Source organism: Oncorhynchus nerka, linkage group LG9b (assembly GCF_034236695.1).
Source record: "Oncorhynchus nerka isolate Pitt River linkage group LG9b, Oner_Uvic_2.0, whole genome shotgun sequence".
Classification (NCBI taxonomy): domain Eukaryota; kingdom Metazoa; phylum Chordata; class Actinopteri; order Salmoniformes; family Salmonidae; genus Oncorhynchus; species Oncorhynchus nerka.
The window spans coordinates 23,029,126-23,056,961 of NC_088424.1; the positions used below are offsets into that span (position 1 = coordinate 23,029,126).

General features: G+C 41.5%; 1 protein-coding gene across 1 annotated transcript; it reads right to left on the reverse strand.

Annotated features, from left to right (window-relative positions):
- LOC115114454 (junctophilin-1-like) lies at nt 1–27,699 on the reverse strand. Its single transcript, XM_029642700.2, has 6 exons — nt 27,079–27,699; nt 15,749–16,511; nt 5,342–5,460; nt 3,346–4,034; nt 3,069–3,165; nt 1–2,851 (listed from the first exon to the last, which is right to left on the reverse strand). The coding sequence occupies exons 1-5, from the start codon at nt 27,455–27,457 to the stop codon at nt 3,085–3,087; spliced, it is 2,031 nt and encodes a 676-aa protein (XP_029498560.1). The 5' UTR covers nt 27,458–27,699; the 3' UTR covers nt 1–2,851; nt 3,069–3,084.
- Nucleotides 27,700–27,836: the final 137 nt, after the last annotated feature.

The following is a 27,836-nucleotide window of genomic DNA, read 5'->3' on the forward strand; positions in this document are numbered from 1 at the left end:
TGATGTAAACGTTATTTTAATTTTTAATGGGGGAGAACAATTGCCCCAAAATCCATTAAAATCATTGTAGTCAGAAGATCATAAATATCAAAACTCGTCGTCCAATATAGCTTCTTGTTGTTTATTTTATATTCAGTGATATTCTTTGTAAGCCTGGCAAAAGTTCATAAATATTGAATTGATATTAAAATCACGAATTAAAAATATCTATCAAATGGTAAGTTACATTTTTCCAAAAGTTTACAGACTAGTTTTCCAAAACACATTTTAGAAAAATACAATCACACCTACAAAATACTTACTTTGCCTTTAAAAAGTAACAACAGCTCGTCATTTTGGGCAAAAAAAATGTATGGAGCATCAGGTACAATTAGTAGAAAATAGCCTTATACATAGCTGTGTGCAAATACAGTTTAGACAAGATAAATACATTATTGATCATTCATCGTGGTACTTTCAACTTTGAACGTTGCCTGTTCTCTTTAACGATGTGCTCTAAATGTTCTTTATGACTTTACATTCAGAGAAGTAGTAATAAACACATCTGGAGCCATTTTCCCTTCGGATGCTTTCTTCTTCCCATCTCACATACTCTCTGTGGCAATCTATGACCAAACCTCTGTAAAACATCGCAATGTTACTGCCCTGAAATCCAACTAACACATCCTTCAACTCCTCATACCATACTCTTAGCATTGCTGCAATGAAAATGTTACCATAACCAGTGAAAATGCATCTCCTACACCTGTCAACATGTTATCCAAAATGTATGTTTTTATAAATATAATACATTTCATTCTATTTATTCAACTTTAATTGAGAAAAAAATTACATTTATTATTCCAAAAATAAAAATAAATCTTCATGCTTAGCTAACTAGGCACGAAATAATATTAATAATATATTGACGACAAAATACAGTAATTAGACTTTCATATTTAAGACCCTTCCTCTGTCTTCCCCAAAGTAAACTGGAACATTCTAATGTTCTAACAGTCCTCACAGATACTCATCTCAACATTTAGCCAACCATTTACTCTATCTGAATGTATTCAACACACATAACAAGGTGTAATTGCAGAGAGGGGCTCTGAACATTGGACTGCTTTCACAACGGTGCAAGTTAGTTAGTATGAGGTCCAGTGTTGTTGGGGTGTTGGCTCAGCCAAATTAAAAGACTCAAATATTAAGCAACAAATGTGACATTCATCAACTAACCAACCCATGCACAAATAGTTTACTCATATATGACTAAATCAAACAACTCCTCAACAATATTCTACAAGACACAATTGCATATTTTCAAACCAAACTAATCACGTTATTCTAATGTATTCTCTTCCTGCGCCAACCTACTGTATATGTCATATTCATGTGTCAATAAATCAATGTCGGACGCCATATTTGCTACACATTTGAACAAAAGAAGAAGAAGTCAAGTCATTATGCCTCCATTTGACAATGTACAATTGCAAAATTAACCATTAAGCCTTCATCTCACAAAACAATTTAGACCACAATTTTTTGGGGACATTGATTCTTGATTGCACAATGAAAAAATAAAAATATCTAACGAAGTGCAACCCACTTCCAAAACTACAGCCCTTTTGCTTTTTATGTTAAAATCAATCAAATTACAAACAACTAATTTGATGCAATATAGGGTCAGTGTGCAGAAAGAACAATGACTAGCTATGTTAACAAACCGTATCAGTGGCTGGTTAAAGATAGATACAAGTTGAATCAGGAGGAAAGTTATTCCATATCACCAGTTAGCCCTTAATCAGAAAATAAATGTCCATTTTTTTCAATCACAAATCAGTGTTGATTAACTATGTAACCTCATACATTTGTGTTACATGCAGCCAGCCAATAAATAGCTGGTTAGTAAAAAACAAGCTGTTTAGTCAAAAGTTAATGCACAATCTGTGTTTGTATACTGCTAAAATGCTTCAATTTCATATACATTACTCTCAAATTTGACATTGTAGAAATAACTGGAATTAAACATTTCAATGTCTTTCAAATGAGAACTGCTTTGTGTAGCATAGGCGTTAGGGAAATTGCTTTTGGATTTGAAGGATCTTTAAAAAAGTTTGAGAAATGCATGGACTAGACTTAAATAAATAAAACGCTCTCTTAATAATTTGTAATACCTAAGGTTAAACAAAGGAAAGAAGACATGAAAAAACGAACAGTTACTAACAAATACACAACACAAATGCACTTGAAACGGCCCACGCACAAGCATGTCCCAAAAGGAGAAGTTAGATAAGGCTGGGGAATGGAATAAGACTGGTGAGTGCGACATAAAAAATAAATAAAAAATCTTATGTACCAAGTGAATATTATAGCAAATACAGAGACACACTCCCACGGCAGCAAAGCCTGCCGAAACACATTCCTCTGGCAGCCTTGTGCACTGCCTCTACCCACTAAAACGTCAGATGGTAAAATAGTAAGGCAGCTGTTATCTTCCGTCAACTAAAAGTGCATCTCCGAACATATCCTGTCAAGCCCTCCCTCTCCCACCCCCTTCCACATTCCTCCTGACAGGGCAGATGGAGAGGCAACGCACTTGACTGGTAACAGCTTGGATCAGCAGATATTTCTTTTTGCTTTCGCAATGATTGCTTGCTTCAGATTTCACAGAACCTAAGCGTGTCACAAATCATCGCCAGCAAAACGGGGCAGCGTCGGGACCGAATGGTCCTGTTCTCATCTTTCTCCGGTGTTTCACTCTATTTCCAGTCCTTCTTTGCCTGTGTCTGTGCCTGACCGGCGCCATTTTTAAAGGCCATTGACGCAACTGCAGAGATAGGGGCCTGCGCCACTAGTTTTGATGAGTTCCCTGAAGATTGAAAACAGTAGGAGGGTCAATAGTTATGTTGAATCACATTCAGGCTTACTGTATCTTAATATTTAATGTAAAACTTGCAATTGACTATTTAGGTAAACTTTTCTTTTACTTTATGTTACATTTAAAAATGTAATGGAACATAAATTACTGTATCACAATGCTCTACAATTTATAACATCTGAATAGATGTTATTGAGCTGATCCTTACCTCAGTTCAGATTCCGTCAGGTTAAAAAATGGACAAAAATAATTGCTAGACCAATATTCAACAGCATTACAAGGGCAACCAGTATTGAGTTTGGACCCTGTGAAGTAGAAAAGAGATACAGGAGAACATTTCAAAAATTGCATTTGTAAAGTTAGCTAGGCATTATCACTGAAAATATTAGACTACCTTTGATGTTTCACAGTTCTGAAATTACACATTTATTTCTCTTTGCTTCAGTTTTCCCATTTTCATCATCATACAGTATTTGGTTACTTACTGACTCTTCCTCTACGAAATCCGTGGTGATCTCCAAGCTGGCTTGTTTCCTAGTTTCTGCTAGACTTCTTGGCTTATACGAATCTTGTTTCTTAAGTCTTGATTCAGGTTTGCTTTCCTTGGATACCGACTTTGGCGCTATAGGTTTTGGGGTGGGTGTCCTGTACTGCGCCATAGGTTTTGCTGGCGGTGGCATCCGGGTGAGGGCGGACGGGGTAACATGCTCATCTATGTCCTCAGGTTCGTCTTGAGGGAGCTTCACGTCTGCCTTCACGTAGTAGCCGTGGTACTCTGTGTCAGTGTGCAGCTGTCCATTGCCAGGGCTGGCGGGGACCGACTCCTCCATTTTGAACGGTTTCGGTTGAGGCAATTCCTGTCTTACTTCCTGTTTCAACGATGTCTTAGACACTGCCTTTGTTATGACCGGGAGCTGGCTCTCTGCTGCAGGGGTCTTGTTCTCTTTCCCAGGCTTGGGGGCGAGCTTGCTGAAGAAGCTCTTCTTGGGCTCCGGGGTATGTGTTGACGGGGGTGTTGGTGGGGGAGAGGACTGTGGAGTCGCGGTGGGAGAGTTGTCTGGGGTTGTGCCTTTACGGTAAAAATGTGGGCTACTTGAAGGGGTCTTTTCTTTCTTCTCCTCTTGAACAATAGGTTCAATCGGTTCGTTGAACCTCTGCTTTATATAATCAGGGCCTAGAAAATGGAAGGACGTTATTATCATGATATACAGTCCTTTTATCTATACTTAGTCAATTTGTAGCATGTACACAGTGATCTAATATCACAACGTTTGAATGAATACTGTGTGTTTATATCACTATCAACAAACACTCAAGTATTTAGTGCTGAATTCTAATTTGAGAAACAGAGATACACACACCTACATATTATTTTGTGCTGCTTTTGGTGAATGATAAATTCACATGTATTCATTGTCAGTTAGCTCATGGTTAGGATGCCTTTTCTGCGTCCATGATTTCACATATTGAGTATTTGTTCCTTAATGGAGTTTCAAAGCTGTCCCAGTTGGTTTATGATACCGATTAAAGGTTCCAAGCATTCTTGACATTCTCCTGACCACTGATGAGGCCAACGCTATAACACAGCTGACACGAGCTCTCAAGTCAACAAAGTTAACACCTTTCTGACGCAAGTAGTGTTATCAAATGGAATCCTCGTTCATAATATTACATTTGTTCTACTATTAATAGCACGTGCTAAGATCACTTACTACATCTCTACAAGCTCAGCAGTTGTTCATAAAAAGCACAACGGTAAATAATTAAGACATGTATGGGGCATTAAGAAAAAGTTATAAGGCATCATTCAAATGAAATAGATTACAGATTGCAGGCAGGCTGGCTATTGAACCTGGTTGTTAGAAGTCGGTGATCTACACTATCCTGATGTCAGGTCAAGTGTCACAGATTTAGCAAGGCTATATGGGCCAGACCTGAGCAAGACCATGTGGTAAAAAGAGGAATGCTCAAAAAGCATAATGATATAAGACCACTGACCTTCATGCATACAGGAGCTGAACATGCATTAAAATGTAACACGAACACTGAAGAACCACCCTCTCATAAAACTAAGCAGGCTGACAAAAGTACCGATCTATATATTTAAATACGTATCTATCTTGCAGAAAAAAAGATATTCATTTGTAGAAGAATATGCTGTACAGTATACATCGATGCCACAGAAACATGTTCACTCTAATACAAAATATTGTACTCATAAATCTGTGACACTTGCTGTCCCCCCCAAAAAATGTCATTTTTTTCTGAGGATAAAAATGACCCCAAGGTAAATTATACTAATGATATGTTCCTCCCTAAATAGATTAGCATTTTAAAATGTGCATATACATTTGCCCCAGACAGAAAATAAAGAGAAACCAACAACCCAGACACAAAGGAAATTGGACAAAGGGGATTATAACAAGGGGCTGTGAGATAGATAGATGCTGGGGCCTAGTTGGGTACAGCATGTTGGGTTACCTGGCTGATGGAAGTTGGGGGACAGTTCCCTGGCCACTGCCCTGGCGATGTCAGAGTCCTGACTGGCTGACTGACCGGCCTGGTCAGCAGCATCGCCTTTAGTCCTGGCGTGAGCTGTTCTGGATGAATGCAAAGCAGAATAAGAGCTGGTTAGACTGGGAAGGGTACATACCAAGGTTCAAATAGTATTTGTTTACTTTTACATACTTTGAGTGTTTGTTTGAGCATGTTGTTTGAGAGTGCAAGATCTGCAGGGGTTGCACTTCTGGGACTATTCTATTGGGTTCATTGCTCCAGACAAGCCCAATCAGACGCAGCTAAAGTATAACAAATATTTCAAATACTACTTGAAGGCAGGTCTAAGAGGGTGAAGAAGCACTGCATGCCTCTGGCCCGTCCAGACAGACACTGTCTTAAGTAGCTTATGGGGTGGAGAGCTCAGTGATCCTACAGTGTTCCCAATAAATACTGTTGGAGCAACAGCTTTTTCCAACATTAAATAATATTAGAAGTAGTTAGATAAACCATTCACTTGAATTATTTCATTATCATACAGTCTCACACTCTTAGCAGTAAAACGAATATTGAAAACATAATAGTTTGACATGCCATATCCGTTGTGTGATATTCTATAGAAAGCATTGTCATTCATCAAAACCATTATTTTTGTCATTTCTGATTAAACTTTTATTTTCAACTTCGATACAGTGCATTCGGAAAGTATTAAGACCCAGTGACTTCCACATCTTGTTACATTACAGCCATGTTCTAAAATTGACAACACCCCATTATGACAAAGCGAAAACAGGTTTTTCGATTTTTTTTTGCAAATCTATTAAAAATTAAAAACAGATACGTTATTTATAAAAGTATTCAGACCCTTTGTTATGACACTCAAAAATGAGCTCAGGTGCATCTTGTTTCCATTGATCATCCTTGATGTTTCTACAACTTTATTGGAGTCCACCTGTGGTAAATTCAATTGATTGGACATGATTTGGAAAGGCACACACCTGTCTATATAAGGTCCCACAGTTGACGATGCATGTCAGAGCAAAAACCAAGCCATGAGGTTGAAGGTCCGTAGAGCTCAGAGACAGGATTGTGTCGAGGCACAGACCTGCGGAAGGGTTCCAAAAAAAATCTGCAGCATTGAAGGTCCCCAAGAACACAGTGGCCTCCATCATTCTTAAATGGAAGAAGTTTAGAACCACCTCTTCCTATAGCTGTCTGTCCAGCCAAACTGACAAATTGAGGGAGAAGGGCCTTGGTCACGGAGGTGACTCAGAACCCAATGGTCACTGACAGAGCTCCAGAGTTTCTCTGTGGAGATGGGAGAACCTTCCAGAAGGACAACCGTCTCTGCAGCACTCCACCAATCAGGCCTTTATGGTAGAGTGGTCAGACAGAAGCCACTTCTCAGTAAAAGGCACATGACAGCCCACTTGGGGTTTGCCAAAAGGTACCTAAAGGACTCTCAAAGCATGAGAAACAAGATTATCTTTGGCGTGAATGCAAAGCGTCACGTCTGGTGAAAACTGGGAACCATCCCTACGGTGAAGCATGGTGGTGGCAGCATCATACTGTGGGATGTTTTTCAGCGGCAGGGACTGGGAGACTAGTCAGGATCGAGGGAAATATGAAAGGAGCAAAGTACAGAGAGATCCTTGATGAAAATCTGCTCCAGAGCGCTCACGACCTCAAACTGGGGCAAAGGTTCACCTTCCAACAAGCCAATACAAAGCAAGGAGTGGCTTCGGGACAAGACTCTGAATGTACTTCAGTGGCCCAGACAGAGCCCGGGCTTGAACCCGATCGAGCATTTCTGGAGAGATCTGAAAATATCTGTGCAGCAACACTCCCCATCCAATATGACAGAGCTTGAGAGGGCCTGCAGAGACGAAAAGGAGAAACTCCCCAAGTACAGGTGTGCCAAGCTTGTAGCGTCATACCCAAAAGGCTCTAGGCTGTAATCGCTGCCAAAGGTGGCTCAACAAAGTACAGTCGTGGCCAAAGGTTTTGAGACACAAATATTAATTTTCACAAAGTCTGCTGCCTGAGGGGCTTTAGATATTTTATCAGATGTTACTATGGAATACTGAAGTATAATTACAAGCATTTCATAAGTGTCAAAGGCTTTTATTGACAATTACATGAAGTTGATGCAAAGAGTCAATATTTGCAGTGTTGACCCTTCTTTTTCAAGACCTCTGCAAACCACCCTGGCATGCTGTCAATTAACTTCTGGGCCAGATCCTGACTGATGGCAGCCCATTCTTGCATAATCAATGCTTAGAGTTTGTCAGAATTTGTGGGGTTTTGTTTTTCTACCCGCCTCTTGAGGATTGACCACAAGTTCTCAATGGGATTAAGGTCTGGAGAGTTTCCTGGCCATGGACCCAAAATATTGATGTTTTGTTGCCCGAGCCACTTAGTTATCACTTTTTCCTTATGGCATGGTGCTCCATCATGCTGGAAAAGGCATTGTTTGTCACCAAACTGTTCCTGGATGGTTGGGGTAAGTTGCTCTCGGGGGATGTGTTGGTACCATTCTTTATTCATGGCTGTGTTCTTAGGCAAAATTGTGAGTGAGCCCACTCCCTTGGCTGAGAAGCAACCCCACACATGAATGGTCTCAGGATGCTTTAGTGTTGGCATGACACAGGACTGATGGTAGCGCTCACCTTGTCGTCTCCAGACAAGCTTTTTTCCGGATACCCCAAACAATCGGAAAGGGGATTCATCAGAGAAAATGACTTTACCCCAGTCCTCAGCCGTCCAATCCTTGTACCAGAATATCAGTCTGTCCCTGATGTTTTTCCTGGAGAGAAGTGGCTTCTTTGCTGCCCTTCTTGACACCAGGCCATCCTCCAAAAGTCTTTCGCCTCATTGTGCGTGCAGATGCACTCACACCTGCCTGCTGCCATTCATGAGCAAGCTCTTTACTGGTGGTGCCCCTGATCCCGCAGCTGAATAAACTTTAGGAGACGGTCCTGGCACTTGCTGGACTTTCTTGGGCGCCCTGAAGCCTTCTTCACAACAATTGAACCGCTCTCTTTGAAGTTCTTGATGATCCAATAAATTATTTAGGTGCAATCATACTGGCAGCAATGCCTGTGAAGCCCTTTTTGTGTAAAGCAATGATGACTGCACATGTTTCCTTGCAGGTAACCATGGTTGACAGAGGAAAAACAATGATTCCAAGCACCACCCTCCTTTTGAAGCTTCCAGTCTGTTATTCGAACTCAATCGGCATGACAGAGTGATCTCCAGCCCTGTCCTCGTCAACACTCACACCTGTGTTAATGAGAGAATCACTGACATGATGTCAGCTGGTCCTTTTGTGGCAGGGCTGAAATGCAGATGAAATCTTTTTGGGGGATTCAGTTCATTTGCATGGCAATGTATATTGATGAGGGAATACAAAGAATTTAGTCAATTTTAGAATAAGGCTGTAACATAACAAAATGTGGAAAAAGTCAAGGGGGTTGAATACTTTCCGAAGGCACTGTATACACTATATATACAAAAGTATATGACCACCCCTTCAAATTAGGGGATTCGGCTATTTCAGCCACAACCGTTGCTGACGTGTATAAAATCGAGCACACAGCCATGCATTCTCCTTATACAAACATTGGCAGTAGAGTAGCTCGTACTGAAAAGCTAAGTGACTTTCAATGTGGCACAGTCATAGGATGCCAAGTCAGTTCATCAAATTTCTGCCCTCTAGAGCTTCCCCGGTCAACTGCAAGTGCTGTTTTTGTGAAGTGGAATCACGCTTCACCATCTGGCAGTCTGACGGACAAATCTGGGTTTGGCGGATGCCAGGAGAATGCTACCTGCCCGAATGCATAGTGCCAACTGTAAAGTTTGGTGGAGGAGGAATAATGGTCTGGGGCTGTTTTTCATGGTTCAGGACCCTTAGTTCCAGTGAAATTAAATCTTAATGATGCAGCATACAATAACATTCTAGACGATTTTATACTTCCATTTTATTGCAACAGTTTGCGAAAGGCCCTTTCCTGTTTCAGCATGACAGGCCTAATTGCCCAACATCAGTGTCCGACCTCACTAATGCTCTTGTGGCTGAATGGAAGCAAGTCCCCACAGCAATGTTCCAACAACTAGTGGAAAGCCTTCCCAGAAGAGTGGAGGCTGTTTTTGCAGCAAGGGGGGGACCAACTCCATATTAATGCCCATGATTTTGGAATAAGATGTTCGAGAGCAGGTGTCTACATACTTTTGGTCATGTAGTGTATGTGTTGCATTCACTTTCTCTCAAGTAAATGTTTTTTCAAAACAAACCATTTACATGCGATGACATACGGAACACCATAATACACTTCTTTATATTTATCGTGATTTATTTCAATGGTACAGTGATACAAGACCTTCAAGGTTAGTGCAATGGTGTTTCTTTATAAACAGCTCAATAAGAGGTAGTTGGTTTTACATCTGTTTGCATAAGTGTCCTTCAGGGCCTCTGAATACAGAGCGCAGGAGGATTCACACTATGTCTCTTGAACTGAATGTATCCTTTCAACATCTTTGAGGTGTTCACTTTTTGAATTAAGGTGGATATAATTTAAAGTTTTACTTCAGACATGTTTGACACAGATGAAGCTCACAAAGACGAAACATTTGCTTTTTCAAACTTCAAGATTGTGGATCTTCTCTTTTTCAACTATTGACTATGAAAGTGCATTTCACCAAATTTAGGGGGCACATGACTACAGAACCTTAGTGTGCATTGAGGAGTCTTTATTACTGTATGTGCAATTGGCTTTGCTGCCTGTAAACAGCTGACAGTCTCGCAGACAGTGAGTCATTGTGAATAATGAGAACTTCATATGCATATAGAGTCATTGTGCTGTTGAATGAATCATGGTAGAACTCTGTTATAGTGTACCAATACTTACATAGTTACAATGAGGAGTACAACAGTCAAATGAATTTGTGTTAGAGGTTTCATGATGCTTGTATCTAAACCAAAGTAAATAATTTGAAGATTGTTCTATACGTTAGTTGGGATCTCTATACACTTCAATGTGAGGTCCTAAACCTAGCATCAAAGTGCATCCTTGTAGCTGTGTGGGCTAATATAGTCAAAATGTTTGCCTTGGGGTAAGTTGAGCAAATTTAAGTGTTTTCTTCCCAGGTGTAATGGAAGGGATTATCTCTGGGACATGAGATAGGCCAGGCCCTGGTGTTAAGTTAAATGAATGTGTAGGCGGCTTAACTTACCCTGTCTCGCAGCACAACTAACCCCATACCCAGGGTAAGTTGTGCCAAGAGATCACTTTTTTGAACAAACTATGTTTTCAAAACTGTAACGTTTACATGAATTCTGATTTTTTTTTCCAGGTATACACAACATTCTGAAATATATGTAGATATATTTTTCAGAAAGAATGCTATATTTCCTTTGTGATGCTGAATGTAAAAATAGGCTTAACTTACCCCACTATCCCATACTCATATCATTATCATCATGGAGTCATGATACGATTTAATGTGGGCTTCTTTAAAGCTTTGAAGCCTGTGAGCATAGGCTATACTACATCACGTGGCTTGGGGAGAAAATATAGCGAGCGAGGGCACATTGAAAAAAGGTAATTTAAACCAAGTTTAAGAAACTTTACTGGAAGCTTGTTAGCAAGTCTAAGGAGAGTTCTGAGGAAAGGTGAGTGATAAACTCTCCAAACACCTAGTCCCAACCAGATAGACTAGTCCAACAGATGATAGTCGATGGTAGGACAGAGATGGGCTAATGTATCAGCTCAGCTGCTGCTGTATTCCTGTAAACTGTTGATAAGCCAAGTCCTGCCTTGCCTTATTTAGTCAGAGCTCAGTGCTGACTGACACACTAGTGGCTGCTGGCCTCACATGTGAGCAGGGCACAGTTAGTACACACCGTCCGGTCTGGTCTAGGAACTGCTTGCCCTCCTTCACCCCCCCCCCTCTCCATCTCTCTCTCTACTCCCTCCCTTCTTGGCTCCCCTGGGCTTCCACCCAGATGATGGGAAAAGTGATGCAAACCGAACCCAGTCTGCACTTTCCAAAGCTCTTACCACAGGTATCAACTCAGACACAGTCTTCAAAGACCGAAACCTTAATTTTAGACATTCTGCCTCTGACACATTTATATTTCATGATGGGAGGAGTTGTTGTGGTAGTGACATATGAGAGCCCTCATTACAATTCATACAGATGCCAGAAAATCAGGATAAAGAACATGCTAATGAGTGGTTCTCATCAGAGAAGAAGATTATGAGGAAAGGGGGATGGGTGGGCATGATATGACAATAAAGTCTCTATTTTGATACTTTAAACAGATATGGGTGGGTGTTTTACATGGTAGTATATAATTTAATCTCTGTGCATTGCATTCAGTGAGACGAGGGGCTATGTATTTTCAGGAAAATAATGCACAATGTGGAAGGTGTGTTCCACTGCGCCATGGAGTTGTATTATTTTCCAGAGAATACATGGAGCCCTGAGTTGATTATCCCTTTTATACCATGGCTATGAATTAACATATTTGCCTCTAGAAATGTATTAATTTGCCAGTATAAATTTGACAACATCCCCTGAAGTAGCAATTAAGCTTACTATCTAGCTAGATAGCTACAGTAGTTGCCTTGGTAACCAACCAGACTTGCTAGCTTAGCTAACCAAAGCATCATCCTAGCTTGCTATTATGAAAATCGAATTCAACAATGCCAATACTGTTTTTAATTCGACCTTTACTTTCAAAAGCAGCTCAAAAATAGAACATGTAAGAATGAACTTCTTAGCCATTGAATTATACCGTGCTGATATACTGTGCGTTATAGGAAAATAATGCAACCCCCATGCTATAAAAGGACAATAAAACAGTACATCAATGTTGTTGTTTAATGTAGCGTTGAAAGAAAACATAATTTACTGTTGTCCAAGTGATAGACAAGATAGGCTACTAACAATATGATTGTTTTCTCTCTAAGTGAGTCTTTATGTCTAATTCAACTTTAATTTAATTTGGAATAATTCCAAGTCCACGGCATGTCATGATGACTTTTTAGACATGGGCTCTATTTTAACAAACCTAATGCAATGGTAAATCTATGCGCTGGCAGTAGTGCCATAGGTCCGGAGGGGTGTCAGAAATATGTGTGCTATGTTCACAGCCATTATAATGAGAGCAATAGTTAGCGGTAGCTCTAAAGGCCTGGGTTTTGATGAATAAACAAGTTGTAGGTGTAGGGCTGGCCACTCAAGGTGTTCCATGGCTAAATACGGCATGTGGGTTTCCTCAAGTTATGTAGGTTATCGAAGACTTTTGCGTTGTCATCAACTCCAATTCGGCTGGGGGCCTTTCCCTCTGATAGAATATTAGCTCAAAAGGATTGTGGAGCTCCTGCACCTAAATAAATATAAACAGTACCAGCACCCAAAATGAGTACCGGAACCTATTTTAGTCCAAGTCAAGCACTGATAAGAAGCCTATTCTATGACGTTTCCACTGGATCAGAGCAAGACATTTTCCCCTTTCATGCTGAGTGGTTATCGAAAGGGATAGCGCTGGAAAGATTTTTAAATACATACAAAACGGACTTTGTTTGCTTGCTATTTGAGGTGAAGAAAACATTACATTACTTTGGCTCCACAGGTCACTAGTGGTGGTGCGTTAAGCCAATCGGAAATAATATCAGATATCCAAATGGGCAAATTTATATGCTTATATTTGCGCGCAGACCAGGTAGCCTATAGGCCTACTTCGATGCTTGCGGTTCCTTACTCAACATTGACAGGAGCGCTCCAAACAAAAGACAATGACTAAATTGACAGAACTCGTAAATGGAATTAAATAAACAAAAACTTGTTCCTCACAAGTGTAGCATAGTTTGTGCGCACTGCAAACAATGTGTCCACTTCGACAATGAGAACAGGAAGATTTGAATAATAATATTGAATGTATTACAAGAAATGACCGTAACCAAAGTAACAAACATTGTAGATTAGAAATGATAGGAATTGACGGTAAATGTACTACTGGTGATATATGCAATGGGAAAATTGATATACACTAACAATCAAACGCAAGCAATTCACACAATGAAGTTATGAAATAATGAATGTGCACAAAATGGCAAGAGAGAGCGCATTCTGGAGAGAGAAGTGCATTTTGCGTCTGGGCGAATGGTCAACCCGACGTCTGCATTGGCCATGCAGCATTTACGGTGATATGGCCTCAGCAGAAGTCAGGGCAAGAATGGAGTCAGCAAAAGTCAGGGCATTCATACTTCTTGCGCTTCGCAGAACGTGCAGAGCTGTTGTCAAGAAAGTGAGTTTGTGTTTATATAGGATGTAGCGCCCCCACCTACCCTCAACCAATCATATCAATACGGAGCTATACAGAGCCCTCTGCGTTGTTACAACATTTGGGAGGCGCATGGCGGTGCAGTACAGGGCTCGATGTGGCCTCTGCATGCCTCCATGCAAAGCCTTCGACCACATTTTCGAATCAAGGATAAATTTGCCTTTAGTCAAGGCCTCCGAAATTATTAGTTCACTGAGATGGGAGCATATATATATATGTATGTAAGTGACCTGATTAGTGTATATATATTTGTTAGTGCTCAACTAAAATACTCAACCAACAGCCTAACAACCAAACCATCGACTAGTCAACTAATTGGGGTCAGCCCTAGTTAACAGTCAACAAACATTGTTGTAATTGGCTTCAACCAGTATGGGCCTTTACACATCGCACTTCTCAAATAAAAAAATACTAGGCTCCCGTAAATTCAATTGTATGTGTGAGGCACATTCTCAATAAGCAAGATCTAGCCTAGGCCTACCGTTTATATGGCATTATAGGACTGACAAAATGTATTTGCTTATGTTTGGAGGAGCGCGTCTTTAGAAATGGGGATGGCTACAAGCAGAATGGAGTATGCACTGCAGGCAGGTCTATGTGAAATGTGAATAATGCAAAAGCATATCGGCAAAAGCCTCAAGAGTAGACCATTTAGTAACCTTTTATAAATAGGCTACTTGGCTAACGCATGGCCATGATAAGAAAGATACCAAAATATACCATAATAGGCATATAGCCTACATGGATTTTTTTTACGTACATCCCAAAAAATGTAATAGTCTACATGGATAAAAAGGGGTAATTATAACATTTGTGATTAAAATTCATTTCAGTGGTCTCATAAACCAAACCATTTGTCGATATTCTTGACAACTTGGCGAATGCATTGGGGATGACAAAAAACAGCTAGGATAGGCTATGCTTGGTTTTTAATCAAATAAAACGAAATGGGAAAAAACATGAGATTTTTTATGTTTCTAAATACGAGGTTTACAATCACAAAAAGCACATATCTCTTGTTCTATGTGCATATGGGCACTGTGCCTCACGGCTGCAATAGGCTGCGCTTCCTTTGTCATAATCTATGTTGCGTTATCGCAAAAAACAGCTTTCGGGTTGTCTTAAATATCCTCACCAGCGCGTAATTGGGCAAACATAACGTAATCGGGTTAAATTGAACCCAATCAGCAGATCTGATCTGGAAGTTTGTTGGTCAAGCCAAACATAACTCCATCTGTCTTGCTATGTGAAATTAATCAGTCTAAACACAAGGTTCTAGTGTGTGTGCTTGAGAGAGAGGCAGAGAGAGAGTGAGTGAGATAAAGAGTTGGAGAATGTTGGAGAGAGATGGGAGAGGTAGGATGAGGTGACACCAATAAAAACCTGACCCCTCATTGATAATTCCAACCTGTCAGCCATTCAACTTAACCCAATCAGCAGACCTAACCTGGAAACCCATGCAGCAGTAGGATTATTTACCACCAACAACACCACAACATTGGTGTCCAAAATGGCACCCAATTCCCCATATGGAAAAGTCTGAAAGGGATACTTGGGATGTCCCAACTCTGCCTTCATCCCATTGAAGTTGACATTTAAAAGGGTTAAGGTAAGGATTAAGGTTAGGGAAGGGTTATGGTTTAGGGTAAGTATGTCCCAAGAATCCCAGATAGCACTAACCTTCCCCATATAGTGCACTACTTTTGACCAGGGCCAACAAGGTTCTAGTCAAAAGTTGTCAACTATATACTGCCCTACCAAGCAAAAAGGCAGTAACTGCTCATAGCGTGGAACTGAGAAAAATGGCTTCTATTTACCTTGGTTTTAAAGTAACTTTATGTAGTTACTGCTAACATTACCCCCATTTTCTCCAAAACACAAGACAATAGAGGCAGGATACTTTTCCACATGATTAAGCATATATTTAATGTAGCAAAAATGACTAACTAATTTTCGCAGTTACTGCCTTTTTGCTTGGTAGAGCAGTATAGGAAATATGGTGTCAATTAGGATGCAACCATACACATTGAGAAACTGATTACCTTGATGTGGCTATTTCTACTTTTGTTCTGGCAATAGCTGCTGCCCGTATGGCTCCTTCCACAGCCCGATCCACTTTCTGTTTAGTTTTGGTGTTTTTGAGAGGAATGAGCTGCTTCTTGATGCCTCGCGCCAACACATTGTTTTTATACTTCCCCTCTTCTTTGATGCCGTCTGGGAACATTGTGCATCCATAGCCATGGCGTTTGTTGTTCATCCACTCACCCTCATACTTCATCCCGTTGGTGCGCTCGCTGACACCAAAGCCGTTCCGCTTGTCATTCTTCCACTCCCCCATGTAGGACTCTGTGGTGGTGGCATCTACATTGTCCTCCAGGGGCATGTACTCATCAACTCCATCTCCAAAGCTGATGGTGGAGTTGGCATCACTGGAGCTGATTCGGCTGATGGAGCTGGCGGCATCACTGGGGGCAGAGCTGCGTTTGCTCGATATGGACGACCTGGAGTCTGACTTTCGGAGGTTTCTGAGGCTTCCGAACAGGGACCCTCTACGAAACAGGCCCTTTTTCTTCTCACCTTCGCCTTCACTGTGGAAGTTGAGAACAAAGCCTCCTCTAATGCCGGCTGGGCTGTCTGACAGGTCAAGGTTGGCATGGAGGACGGTGCCATTGCTCTGTTCGCTGCGAAGCGAGGCCATCGAGGTTCGGAGAGGGGAACGAATAACCGTAGCCATCCCGTAAGGCACACTTTGTCTCACACCGTATCCGTGTCGCATTCCTCCTGTCCATTGCCCCTGGTATGTACCTGTTAGGATAACAAAATAATTCAAGAATGAATACAAACGTTAAGAAAATCATGAGCAACATTTTTGTCATGATCACAGAATAATCACTTGGCGTACAACATTTTAATATTAGAGTTGATTAGAAAATCTATTTACACTGGCCAATTCTATTTACAAAATCTATTTACACTGGCCAATTCTATTTACAAAATCTATTTACAATGTTAATTCAAGGAATTGAAGTGGAAAACATATCTACAAGTCCATAATATCCCTGTTACATTTGGAACTTTCCATTGAACGGATTCAAATCACATCCAATACCTAATTTTACCCAGGTACTGTGATTCTCCTGTCAATCAGACAGAGCTGTGTTTCCAAATCACATCCAATACCTAATTTTACCCAGGTACTGTGATTCTCCTGTCAATCAGACAGAGCTGTGTTTCCAAATCACATCCAATACCTAATTTTACCCAGGTACTGTGATTCTCCTGTCAATCAGACAGAGCTGTGTTTCCAAACCACATACAATACCTAATTTTACCCAGGTACTGTGATTCTCCTGTCAATCAGACAGAGCTGTGTTTCCAAATCACATCCAATACCTAATTTTACCCAGGTACTGTGATTCTCCTGTCAATCAGACAGAGCTGTGTTTCCAAATCACATCCAATACCTAATTTTACCCAGGTACTGTGATTCTCCTGTCAATCAGACAGAGCTGTGTTTCCAAACCACATACAATACCTAATTTTACCCAGGTACTGTGATTCTCCTGTCAATCAGACATAGCTGTGTTTCCAAACCACATACAATACCTAATTTTACCCAGGTACTGTGATTCTCCTGTCAATCAGACAGAGCTGTGTTTCCAAACCACATACAAGAGACCATGTCCATGCTGAGATTCATATTTCAGTATTTGTTTGTATCATGATTTACTATCACTTCATCATTTGCTATTAATATACTCTTGGCGTTATGCCAAACCAGGCAGTCTTTAGTCGTTTCTACACTTGACATTTACATGCGATTTCTGCTATCAAAATACGAAGATCGCATTGAAAAGATGGGTCCAGACCAATGTTCCCTCAATTTTTGGGGGGCACTGACCAAATTTAAGGTCTGCTGAGCGCAAACTTGAATGTTGTGAAGATTCTGTCCATCTTCCGGTGTGGGCATTTACTGTGAACACTGAGGCTGTACCTGCTTTAAGTTGCAACTTTTAACAGTGGCAAAGTAGGCTACTGTGGTTATTTGATCATAATGTAGGTCTACCAGAGTGGTCTACCATCTAGCCAGCTAACTAATATTTAGAAGAAAAAAATGTTTGGCTAGAGTTATGCTAACCCATTTGCAATCACTTTAGCATTGCTTGCTAGCTTGCTGGCTAGCTACAGAGGTTGTTGATGTGTTATTATCATATTTAGCTTATTCCACCGTTTGTAGAATGCATACTGGCATTTGAATATAGAGCAGGAAAAGGGAACCCAGACACACTGTGGTGTAGATGCATGACATATTTGGAATTCCATGATCAGAATACTAAAGCTGCATGAACTGTCAAGTCTAGACATGGCCTTTATGGCAGTAGACATACTAGACAAGCATAGGGTACCACTGGTATATCATTTAAGTTATGTACCAGTGGTGTGTTGCACTGTTTGTTTAGGTTAGGGAAAGCTGGCAAGAATGAAGCCATTACTATGTAGTGCCCTTATCCATGATTAGATAGGGCCTATTGAGGTTACAACAAGTGCAGTTGTCCAAATATGTTAGCCTTAAAATATTTCGTAAGATGAGCTCCCATCCACGGTAACAACCTGTCCTGCAACAGGCCGTGGCATGGAGGTCAGGAGGGACTGGGAAGTGTAGGCTACTTATTCTACACCCAATCCCAAATCAACCACTAGGCCCTATGCCCTATGTATTTGTGGAGATCTAATACCATTTTATTGGTATTGAAGCAATGTAGTGAAACTTCCACCTAGCCTATCAGAGGGCAAGTTTGAGCTATTAGCATATTGCTTACACCTGTCAAATCCTCTGGGATGTCTACAAATGCATAGGGATCTAGGGGTTGATTTGGCACTCCTTATGCCTCCTGCACACAGGATCCATTGGAAGAACTGCAGTTCGGCAGAAGTCACTCATTTCAAACATCGCTCAGGTGGAAGTAAAACAACTCTGTCACACTAACAGTAATGTTGAACCCGCCACCATAACACTAACTGACTTGACATCCTCACAGTCTCAGTTGACACTACAACTGTATTTTTGGCATTCAGATATTTGTTTGAAGGTGGAAGTGCAAAATAGACTTTCCACCATAATTGTGATATTCCAAGCCTTCCCACCGTTTCAGCGACTAAAGGGGGGTCTACATTTCTAAATGCATACTGCATTCTGGTGTGCACTCAAGGCGATATGCCACTCTGTCCATCATAGCTTCCACAGAGAATAATGTACTATTTTAAAATATGGAAGTAACTTGAGACTTTGCGAAGTTTGTTGGTCATGCCAAACTTAACTCCATCTGTCTTGCTATGTGAAATGAATCAGTCTAAACACAATTAGGTTACAGAACAAAATCACTCTGAACACATTAGGAGGATAGATTATGCCGCTTTTTGTCAGTGACTAGTATTTATATTTCGTTGAGTGGCACTCCCACTGTCCCACAGATTCCTAAGCTGACTGAGGTACCCAGGGGCGTCAATTGGGTATGGCAGTCATACTCTAGCTCAACACCAACCATTTAAAATAGGCTAATAAAATCATTCCAATCACGATTAAAAGGCTAATGCAGTTTAGCAGTATTAGCGAGCTGACTTTAGGACCATGCATATGCCTGGGAGCTGGAGGGAAAGCTGGCTATCTTTATGGAAAGCACATCAATGCAGCTGCAGTGAACAGCGCAACTTTTTCTTAAAACAGTGCAGAGCAGTGGAGATGGGGAGGCCCAACCTCCTCAATGAATTTCATAAAAATGGTAAAACATTTAAAAAGTTATCGTTTTTAGATAAAACTATACTAAAGTTATTCACGTCACCAAATAATTGATTAAAACACACTGTTTTACAATGGTCTTTGGTAGCAACAGCACTCCGTAGGCTAGCACCATGGTGTAGCTGGAGGACAGCTAGCTTCCATCCTCCTCTGGGTACATTGACTAAAAATACAAAACCTATGAGTCTCATGGTTCTCACCCCCTTCCATAGACTTACACAGTAATTAGACAACTTCCGGAGGACGTCCAACAATCAATCAGAGCTCTGGCAGCATGAACTGACATGTTGTCCACCCAATCAAAGGATCAGAGAATGAATATAGTACTGAAAGCATAAGCTACAGCTAGCTAGGACTGCAGTGCATAAAATGTGGTGAGTAGTCCCTACACCCGCAATAACATCTGCTAAACACGTGTATGTGACAAATACAATTTGATTTGACTCAGAGAGAAAGAAAATAGTTGGAAGAGTTTAAAAACAAATTAATTTCTTCCAAGGTGAAGTAGAGGCAAGAGAGAGAGAGCGATTTCATCATTTCACTTTCAGTATCACTTACTAGTTTAGCTTACTCAAACACCCTGCTCAAACAGAGGGATGCTATGTTAGCTAGCTGGATATGACTATACAACACAACACTGGAACTCCACCAAGTCAAGGTAAGCTTTTGGTTTGATTTATTGCCACTGGGGCCCGCCAGTGTAAGTGCTAAAGTGCTTACTGACTGTACACTGTAATGTTACTGCATGATGGTAGCGGGTTAACTAATGCGTTAAATCAAATCAAACCTTATTTGTCACATGCGCCGAATACAACAAGTGTAGACCTTACCGTGAAATGCTTACTAACAAGCCCTGAACCAACAGTGTAGTTCAAGAAGAGTTAAGAAAATATTTACCAAATAAACTAAAGTAAAACATAATAAAGAGTAACACAATAAAATAACAATAACGAGGCTATATACAGGGCGTACCAGTACCGAGTCAATGTGCAGGGGTACAGGTTAGTCGAGGTAATTTGTACATGTAGGTAGGGATGAAGTGACTGCATAGATAATAAACAGCGAGTAGCAGCAGTGTACAAAACAAATGGAAGGGGGGGGTGTCAATGTAAATAGTCCGGTGGTCATTTTATGAATTGTTCAGCAGTTTTATGGCTTGGGGATAGAAGTTGGTAAGGAACCTTTTGGTCCTTGACTTTGCGCTCCGGTACCGTTTGCCGTGCGGTAGCAGAGAGAACAGTTTATGACTTGGGTGACTGGAGTCTCTGACTAATTTTTGGGCTTTCCTCTGCTACCGCCTATTATATAGGTCCTGGATGGCAGGAAGCTTGGCCTCAGTGATGTACTGGGCCATACACACTCTGTAGCGCCTTACAGTCAGATGCCGAGAAGTTGCCATACCAGGCAGTGATGCAACCATGCTCTCAATAGTGCAGCTGTATAACTTTTTGAGGATCTGGGGACCCATGCCATGTCTCCTGAAGGGGACAAGTTGTTGTCGTGCCCTCTTCATGATTGTCTTGGTGTGTTTGGAACATGATAGTTGGTGATATGGACACCAAGGAACTTGAAACTCTCGACCCACTCCACTACAACCCCACCAACGTTAATGGGGGCCTGTACAGGCCGCCTTTTCCTGTAGTCCACGGTCAGCTCCTTTGTCTTGCTCACGTTGAGGGAGAGGTTGTTGTCCTGGCACTACACTGCCAGGTCTCTGACCTCCTCCCTATAGGCTGTCTCATCGTTGTCGGTGATCAGGCCTATCACTGTCGTGTCATCAGCAAACTTAATGCTGCTGTTGGAGTCGTGTTTGGCCACGCAGTCATGGGTTAACAGGGAGTATAGGAGGAGACTAAGTACACACCCCTGAGGGGCTCCAGTTTTGAGGATCAGCGTGGCAGATGCGTTGTTGCGTGCCCTTACTACCTGGGGATGGCCCATCAGGAAGTCCAGGGTCCAGTTGCAGAGGGAGGTGTTTAGTCCCAGGGTCCTTAGCTTAGTGATGAGCTTCGTTGGCACTATGGTGTTTAACGCTGAGCTGTAGTCAATGAACAGTATTCTGACATAGGTGTTCCTTTTGTCCAGGTGGGAAAGGTTAGTGTGGAGTGCGATTGAGATTGCATCATCTGTGGATCTGTTGGGGCAGTATGTGAATTGGAGTGGGTCTAGGGTATCCGGGAAGATGCTGTTGATGTTGATGACCAGCCTTTCAAAGCTCTTCATGGCTACCGACGTGAGTGCTACGGGGCGGTAATCATTTAAGCAGGTTACCTTTGCTTCATTGGGCACAGGCACTATGTTGGTCTGCTTGAAACATGTAAGTATTACAGACTTGGTCAGAGAGAAGTTGAACATGTCAGTGAAGACACTTGCTAGTTGGTCTGTGCATGCTTTGAGTACACGTCCTGGTCCTGCTAATCCATCTGGCTCCGCGGCTTTGTGAATGTTGACCTGTTTAAAGGTCTTGCTCACATAGGCTACCGAGAGCGTTATCACACAGTCGTCCAGAACAACTTGGGCTCTCATGCATGCTTCAGTGTTGCTTGCCTCTAAGCGAGCTTAAAAGGCATTTAGCTCATCTGATAGGCTCGTGTCACTGGGCATCTCGCATCTGGGTTTCCCTTTGTAGTCTGTAATAGATTTCAAGCCCTGCCACATCCGACGAGAATCAACCGGTGTAGTAGGATTCAATCTCAATCCTTTATTGACGCTTTGCTTGTTTGATGGTTCGTCTGAGGGCATAGCAGGATTTCTTATAAGCGTCTGGATTAGAGTCCCGCTCCTTGAAAGTGGCAGCGCTAACTTTTAGCTGGATGCGGATGTTGCCTGTAATCCATGGCCTCTGGTTGGGATATGTACGTACGGTCAATGTGGGGACGATGTCGTTGATGCACTTATTGATGAAGCCAATGACTGAGGTGGTATACTCCTCAATGCCATTGGATGACTCCCGGAACATATTCCAGTCTGTGCTAGCAAAACAGTCCTGTAGCGTAGCATCCCCTTCTTCTGACAACTCCCGTATTGAGCGAGTCACGGGTACTTCCTGCTTTAGTGTTTGCTTGTAAGCAAAAATCAGGCGGATATAATTATTGTCAGATTTGCCAAATGGAGGGTGGGGGAGAACTTTGTATGCATCTCTGTGTGTGGAGTAAAGGTGGTCTATCGTTTCCCCACCCCTGGTTGCAGATATGACATGCTGGTAGAAATGAGGTAAAATGAATATAAGTTTGCCTGCATTAAAATCCCCGGCCACTAGGAGCGCCACTTCTGGATGGGCATTTTCTTGTTTGCTTTTGGCCTTAAAGAGTTGGTTGAGTGCGGTCTTAGTGCCAGCATCCGTCTGTGGTGGGTCTACTCTACCTAAAATTACAACCAATTAATTGCAGCATTACCACAAAAATGGAAGAGGCAAGTCGAAGGGGAAAAAAGTAAGGAACTTGTATGTCTGCCCTGTATTAAAGAACATAAATGGTTAAATAAAAGTGTGATAAATACAAACATATACCAATTTAATTTAATTAAGGACTAAAAAACTGACAGCTGTGCCATATAAATTGCAAAATAGTTGGGAAGAGATTTTCGATGTACCCATTCCATGGCACATGGTTTATGAATTGATACGCAAAACAACCCTGGATTCAAAACATCAAAATGTTAAATGTAAATGATTTTACAAAATTCTAGCAACCAATAGAATGTTATATATGGGGGATACAATCTTCCCAGCTCTGCAGATTTGGCTGTGAGGAGGCAGAGTCATTAGATAATTTATTTTGGTATTGTCCATATGTAGCTCGTTTTTGGTCACAGGTCCAGGAATGGCTGAAGAATTGCAAAATTTGCCTAGAACTAACTCTGCAGATAGCAATACGGTGTGATTTGAAAAGCCATAATCAATCAATAATATAATTATTTTAGCAAAAATATATATTTTTAATTTACAATCTATAGAAGCTATGAGAATAGAAATGTTCAGTACTTTTGTGAAGCATCACAGCACAGTTAAAATATATATGGCAAATAGAAATCCAAAATGGATGATGTTGAGAGATAGATGGGAGTGGTTGAATGGAGCTGAAGGGTGGGACTAATAACAAGATAACCAATGTAAAGCATACGGGATCTGTAAAATGTATATAGGTTCAGAAATGTTGCGAAATAGCACAGTTACAAATAGAAATTAAACTGGATGGAAATAGAGGAAGGACTAAAAACAAACAAAATATAACTATTGTAAAATAGGTTGTGTCTGTAAAATGTGTATAAGATGTATAAACTGAAGGTAGAAGCCTAAGTGTTTATTAGTAGACTCCAATTGGGGGAAGGGTGGTAGGGTTTGCGGGGAATATTAAAGGTATATTCTTTAAAAAGTATGTATATCAATATAGGTATGTGTATGTATATACAGTGGGGAGAACAAGTATTTGATACACTGTCGATTTTGCAGGTTTTCCTACTTACAAAGCATGTAGAGGTCTGTAATTTTATCATAGGTACACTTCAACTGTGAGAGACGGAATCTAAAACAAAAATCCAGAAAATCACATTGTATGATTTTAAGTAATTCATTTGCATTTTATTGCATGACATAAGTATTTGATACATCAGAAAAGCAGAATTTAATATTTGGTACAGAAACCTTTGTTTGCAATTACAGAGATCATACGTTTCCTGCAGTTCTTGACCAGGTTTGCACACACTGCAGCAGGGATTTTGGCCCACTCCTCCATACAGACCTTCTCCAGATCCTTCAGGTTTCGGGGCTGTCGCTGGGCAATACGGACTTTCAGCTCCCTCCAAAGATTTTCTATTGGGTTCAGGTCTGGAGACTGGCTAGGCCACTCCAGGACCTTGAGATGCTTCTTACGGAGCCACTCCTTAGTTGCCCTGGCTGTGTGTTTCAGGTCGTTGTCATGCTGGAAGACCCAGCCACGACCCATCTTCAATGCTCTTACTGAGGGAAGGAGGTTGTTGGCCAAGATCTCGCGATACATAGCCCCACCCATCCTCCCCTCAATACGATGCAGTCATCCTGTCCCATTTGCAGAAAAGCATCCCCAAAGAATGATGTTTCCACCTCCATGATTCACGGTTGGGATGGTGTTCTTGGGGTTGTACTCATCCTTCTTCTTCCTCCAAACACGGCGAGTGGAGTTTAGACCAAAAAGCTCTATTTTTGTCTCATCAGACCACATGACCTTCTCCCATTCCTCCTCTGGATCATCCAGATGGTCATTGGCAAACTTCAGACGGGCCTGGACATGCACTGGCTTGAGCAGGGAGACCTTGCGTGCGCTGCAGGATTTTAATCCATGATGGCGTAGTGTGTTACTAATGGTTTTCTTTGAGACTGTGGTACCAGCTCTCTTCAGGTCATTGACCAGGTCCTGCCGTGTAGTTCTGGGCTGATCGCTCACCTTCCTCATGATCATTGATGCCCCACGAGGTGAGATCTTGCATGGAGCCCCAGACCGAGGGTGATTCTTCTTCCATTTTCTAATAATTGCGCCAACAGTTGTTGCCTTCTCACCAAGCTGCTTGCCTATTGTCCTGTAGCCCATCCCAGCCTTGTGCAGGTCTACAATTTTACCCCTGATGTCCTTACACAGCGCTCTGGTCTTGGCCATTGTGGAGAGGTTGGAGTCTGTTTGATTGAGTGTGTGGACAGGTGTCTTTTATACAGGTAACAAGTTCAAACAGGTGCAGTTAATACAGGTAATGAGTGGAGAACAGGAGGGCTTCTTAAAGAAAAACTAACTGGTCTGTGAGAGCCGGAATTCTTACTGGTTGGTAGGTGATCAAATACTTATGTCATGCAATAAAATGCAAATGAATTACTTAAAAATCATACAATGTGATTTTCTGGATTTTTGTTTTAGATTCCCGTCTCTCACAGTTGAAATGTACCTATGATAAAAATAACAGACCTCTACATGCTTTGTAAGTAGGAAAACCTGCAAAATCGGCAGTGTATCAAATAGTTGTTCTCCCCACTGTATATGGATATATATATTTATCAAAAAAATATATAGGGGATTGGAAATTATGCAGACAATTACATTGATGGAAGCAACAATCTTTCCACAATATTAAGCTGATTCACCCCTTAGAAGAAAGAAAAAAATTATTCATAGGCTAGGTTGTAGCAGCCTCATAATGGGAATAGGGACAATTCTAGTATCGTAGTAGCCTAAATCTGTCGCTGTTACAATGAACTGGGTGAATGGAATTCTCTAATAGAAATAAGGCCATGTTCATGAAAAAAAAGTGTCCTCCCTCATCTTAAAAGGCACCGACCGCCACTGGTGCAGAGGTAAAGATAGCTGTAGTAGACGGCTTTGGCTGGGCAACTGTGGTTTGACTTGACATGAAACTAAACTAGAGTTTTAATCCTGGTGCTGAGCTAGTGCGTAGCAGCTAATTCTTGTATGAGTTGTATTTGTAGAATGTTAAGTCCCCCATTGACTGAGATGAATGAAGCTACAACAACAAGGTGATAATGGCTGGAGACAATTTTGCTTGTTTTTGCTGTTCTCCAAATTGAATTTGAACGTTTTTAAATTGTGTCGAAATGCAGTAAGGTTTAGCTGAAATGATGCCCCTGCAGGTACCTCTTGCTGCTTCAGACTGTTAGGAACTGTGAATTTTTCTCTTTACAAATTGAACCAGTGAGTGACACATATCAGAGTACTAGACCCAAGCACAAAAGAAAGCACTAGAAGCCAAGCTTGCCCAGGGGGAACTGGCTGATGAAGTTTGCTCAGATTTTGTTGGCTCTGGTCCTCAGACTGAAATAAATGTTCACTTTATCTTCTGCAAATCCAGCCCTCAGACTGCAATCAATGTCCACATTATCTTTGGCAAATCAAATTATTTTGATATGTGTTTATTATGCCACAGTATCTATTGATGTCACACTTCATGTGAAATAAGATATTGTGGTGTGTTTATTACTGATCTATTAACATCTATTGAATTTCCTACAATCCATTCTTGCTTTCCCCTGTATTAATCAATATATAAAAGCCTATCAATTAATGCTGAGTCACCAAAACGTGGATTCTTCTCTCTGGAATAGATATAACCTGCAAGTTATATGCAACTGTGCGTGTATGACTATGGTTGTGTGCCCTGACATTACAACCTCATCACCACTTCTGTCTCAAACACAATCTTTGAATCTTTTTTTTTATATACTCTAAAACGACTTTCTATAGAAACTACTGTACACTCAATTACCATATTTCAACAAATGAACAAAGATCAATACAATAGGTATGTGCTGGTTAAAAAAGCACTTTGATTTTCAAGTGTGGCTGAGTGATGTTTCTATTTTTAGACATGACCTCTATGGGAGAGCTCAGTGCTGACTGACCAGTCCAGTTTATATCAATAGAGCACAGTGGTGTGGCACTGGCACATAGTTCAGGCAGGCTTCTCTACTCTTATCAAACTTTCATACAACTGAATTGCTCAACAACATTTGTGCCCCCTGCCACACTGTAAAAAGCGACACTGCTCTTTCAAACGGCATTACATCTACTAACCACAAACTGTTACTGGCACTCTTACCTCCATCACCATACGTTTCAACTCCATATCCATCTTGCAGACCATTACTCCACGTCCCGTCGTATCTGGCAGGCGTGTGGAGACTTTGCCGGACCCCGTATCTACCTTTCAATCCATGAGTCCATTCGCCACGATAAATCCATCTTCCCTTCGATTCCACACCGAGTCCGTGTCGTTTCCCCTGTGCCCAGTAGCCCTGATACACGTTTCCACTGGGCCAGGTGTAAACCCCCACTACCTCGAAACCATTGTTCCAGGACCCGGAGTATTCTCCTTGGCCCTTGGGCCCGGTACAGACGCCATGTCCATGGGCTTTCCCATCCTCCCAGCCACCGCAATATGTGCCACCATCGTCAAAGTCGAACCGTCCGCCCGTCATTCAGATGATGAGGGGAGAAGAACGAGTCGCGGTAGCTGCCCAATATTGTGCTGTCGCTTGCGAGTCCAGAGCGGATTTTCTATGAAAAGTAGGAGCGCTGAAGTGAGAGTCCGGTGGATTCTGTGGTCGCACTGAGGTGTTGTTGTTCCAAGCAGATGAATGATTGTCACTGTGTGGATTTGTGGTTGTCGGCTAAAGCGGTACGTGGGAGGGAGAGAGAGCACCACTACCGCTGCCAGAATAGCTCCTGGTTTATTTTATGATTCTCTCTCTCTCTCTCTCTCTCTCTCTCTCACTCTCTCTCACTCTCTCTCTCTCTCTCTCTCTCTCTCACTCTCTCTCTCACTCTCTCACTCTCTCTCACTCTCTCTCTCTCTCT

Coding starts and splice junctions, on each gene's coding strand:
- LOC115114454 (XM_029642700.2), bottom strand. CDS start 27,457: ATGACGGGCGGACGGTTCGACTTTGACGATGGTGGCACATATTGCGGT. Junction 4,035..5,341: donor CCCCAACTTCCATCAGCCAG/GTAACCCAACAT, acceptor TCCATTTTCTAG/GCCCTGATTATATAAAGCAG. Junction 3,166..3,345: donor ATTTCGTAGAGGAAGAGTCA/GTAAGTAACCAA, acceptor TCTACTTCACAG/GGTCCAAACTCAATACTGGT.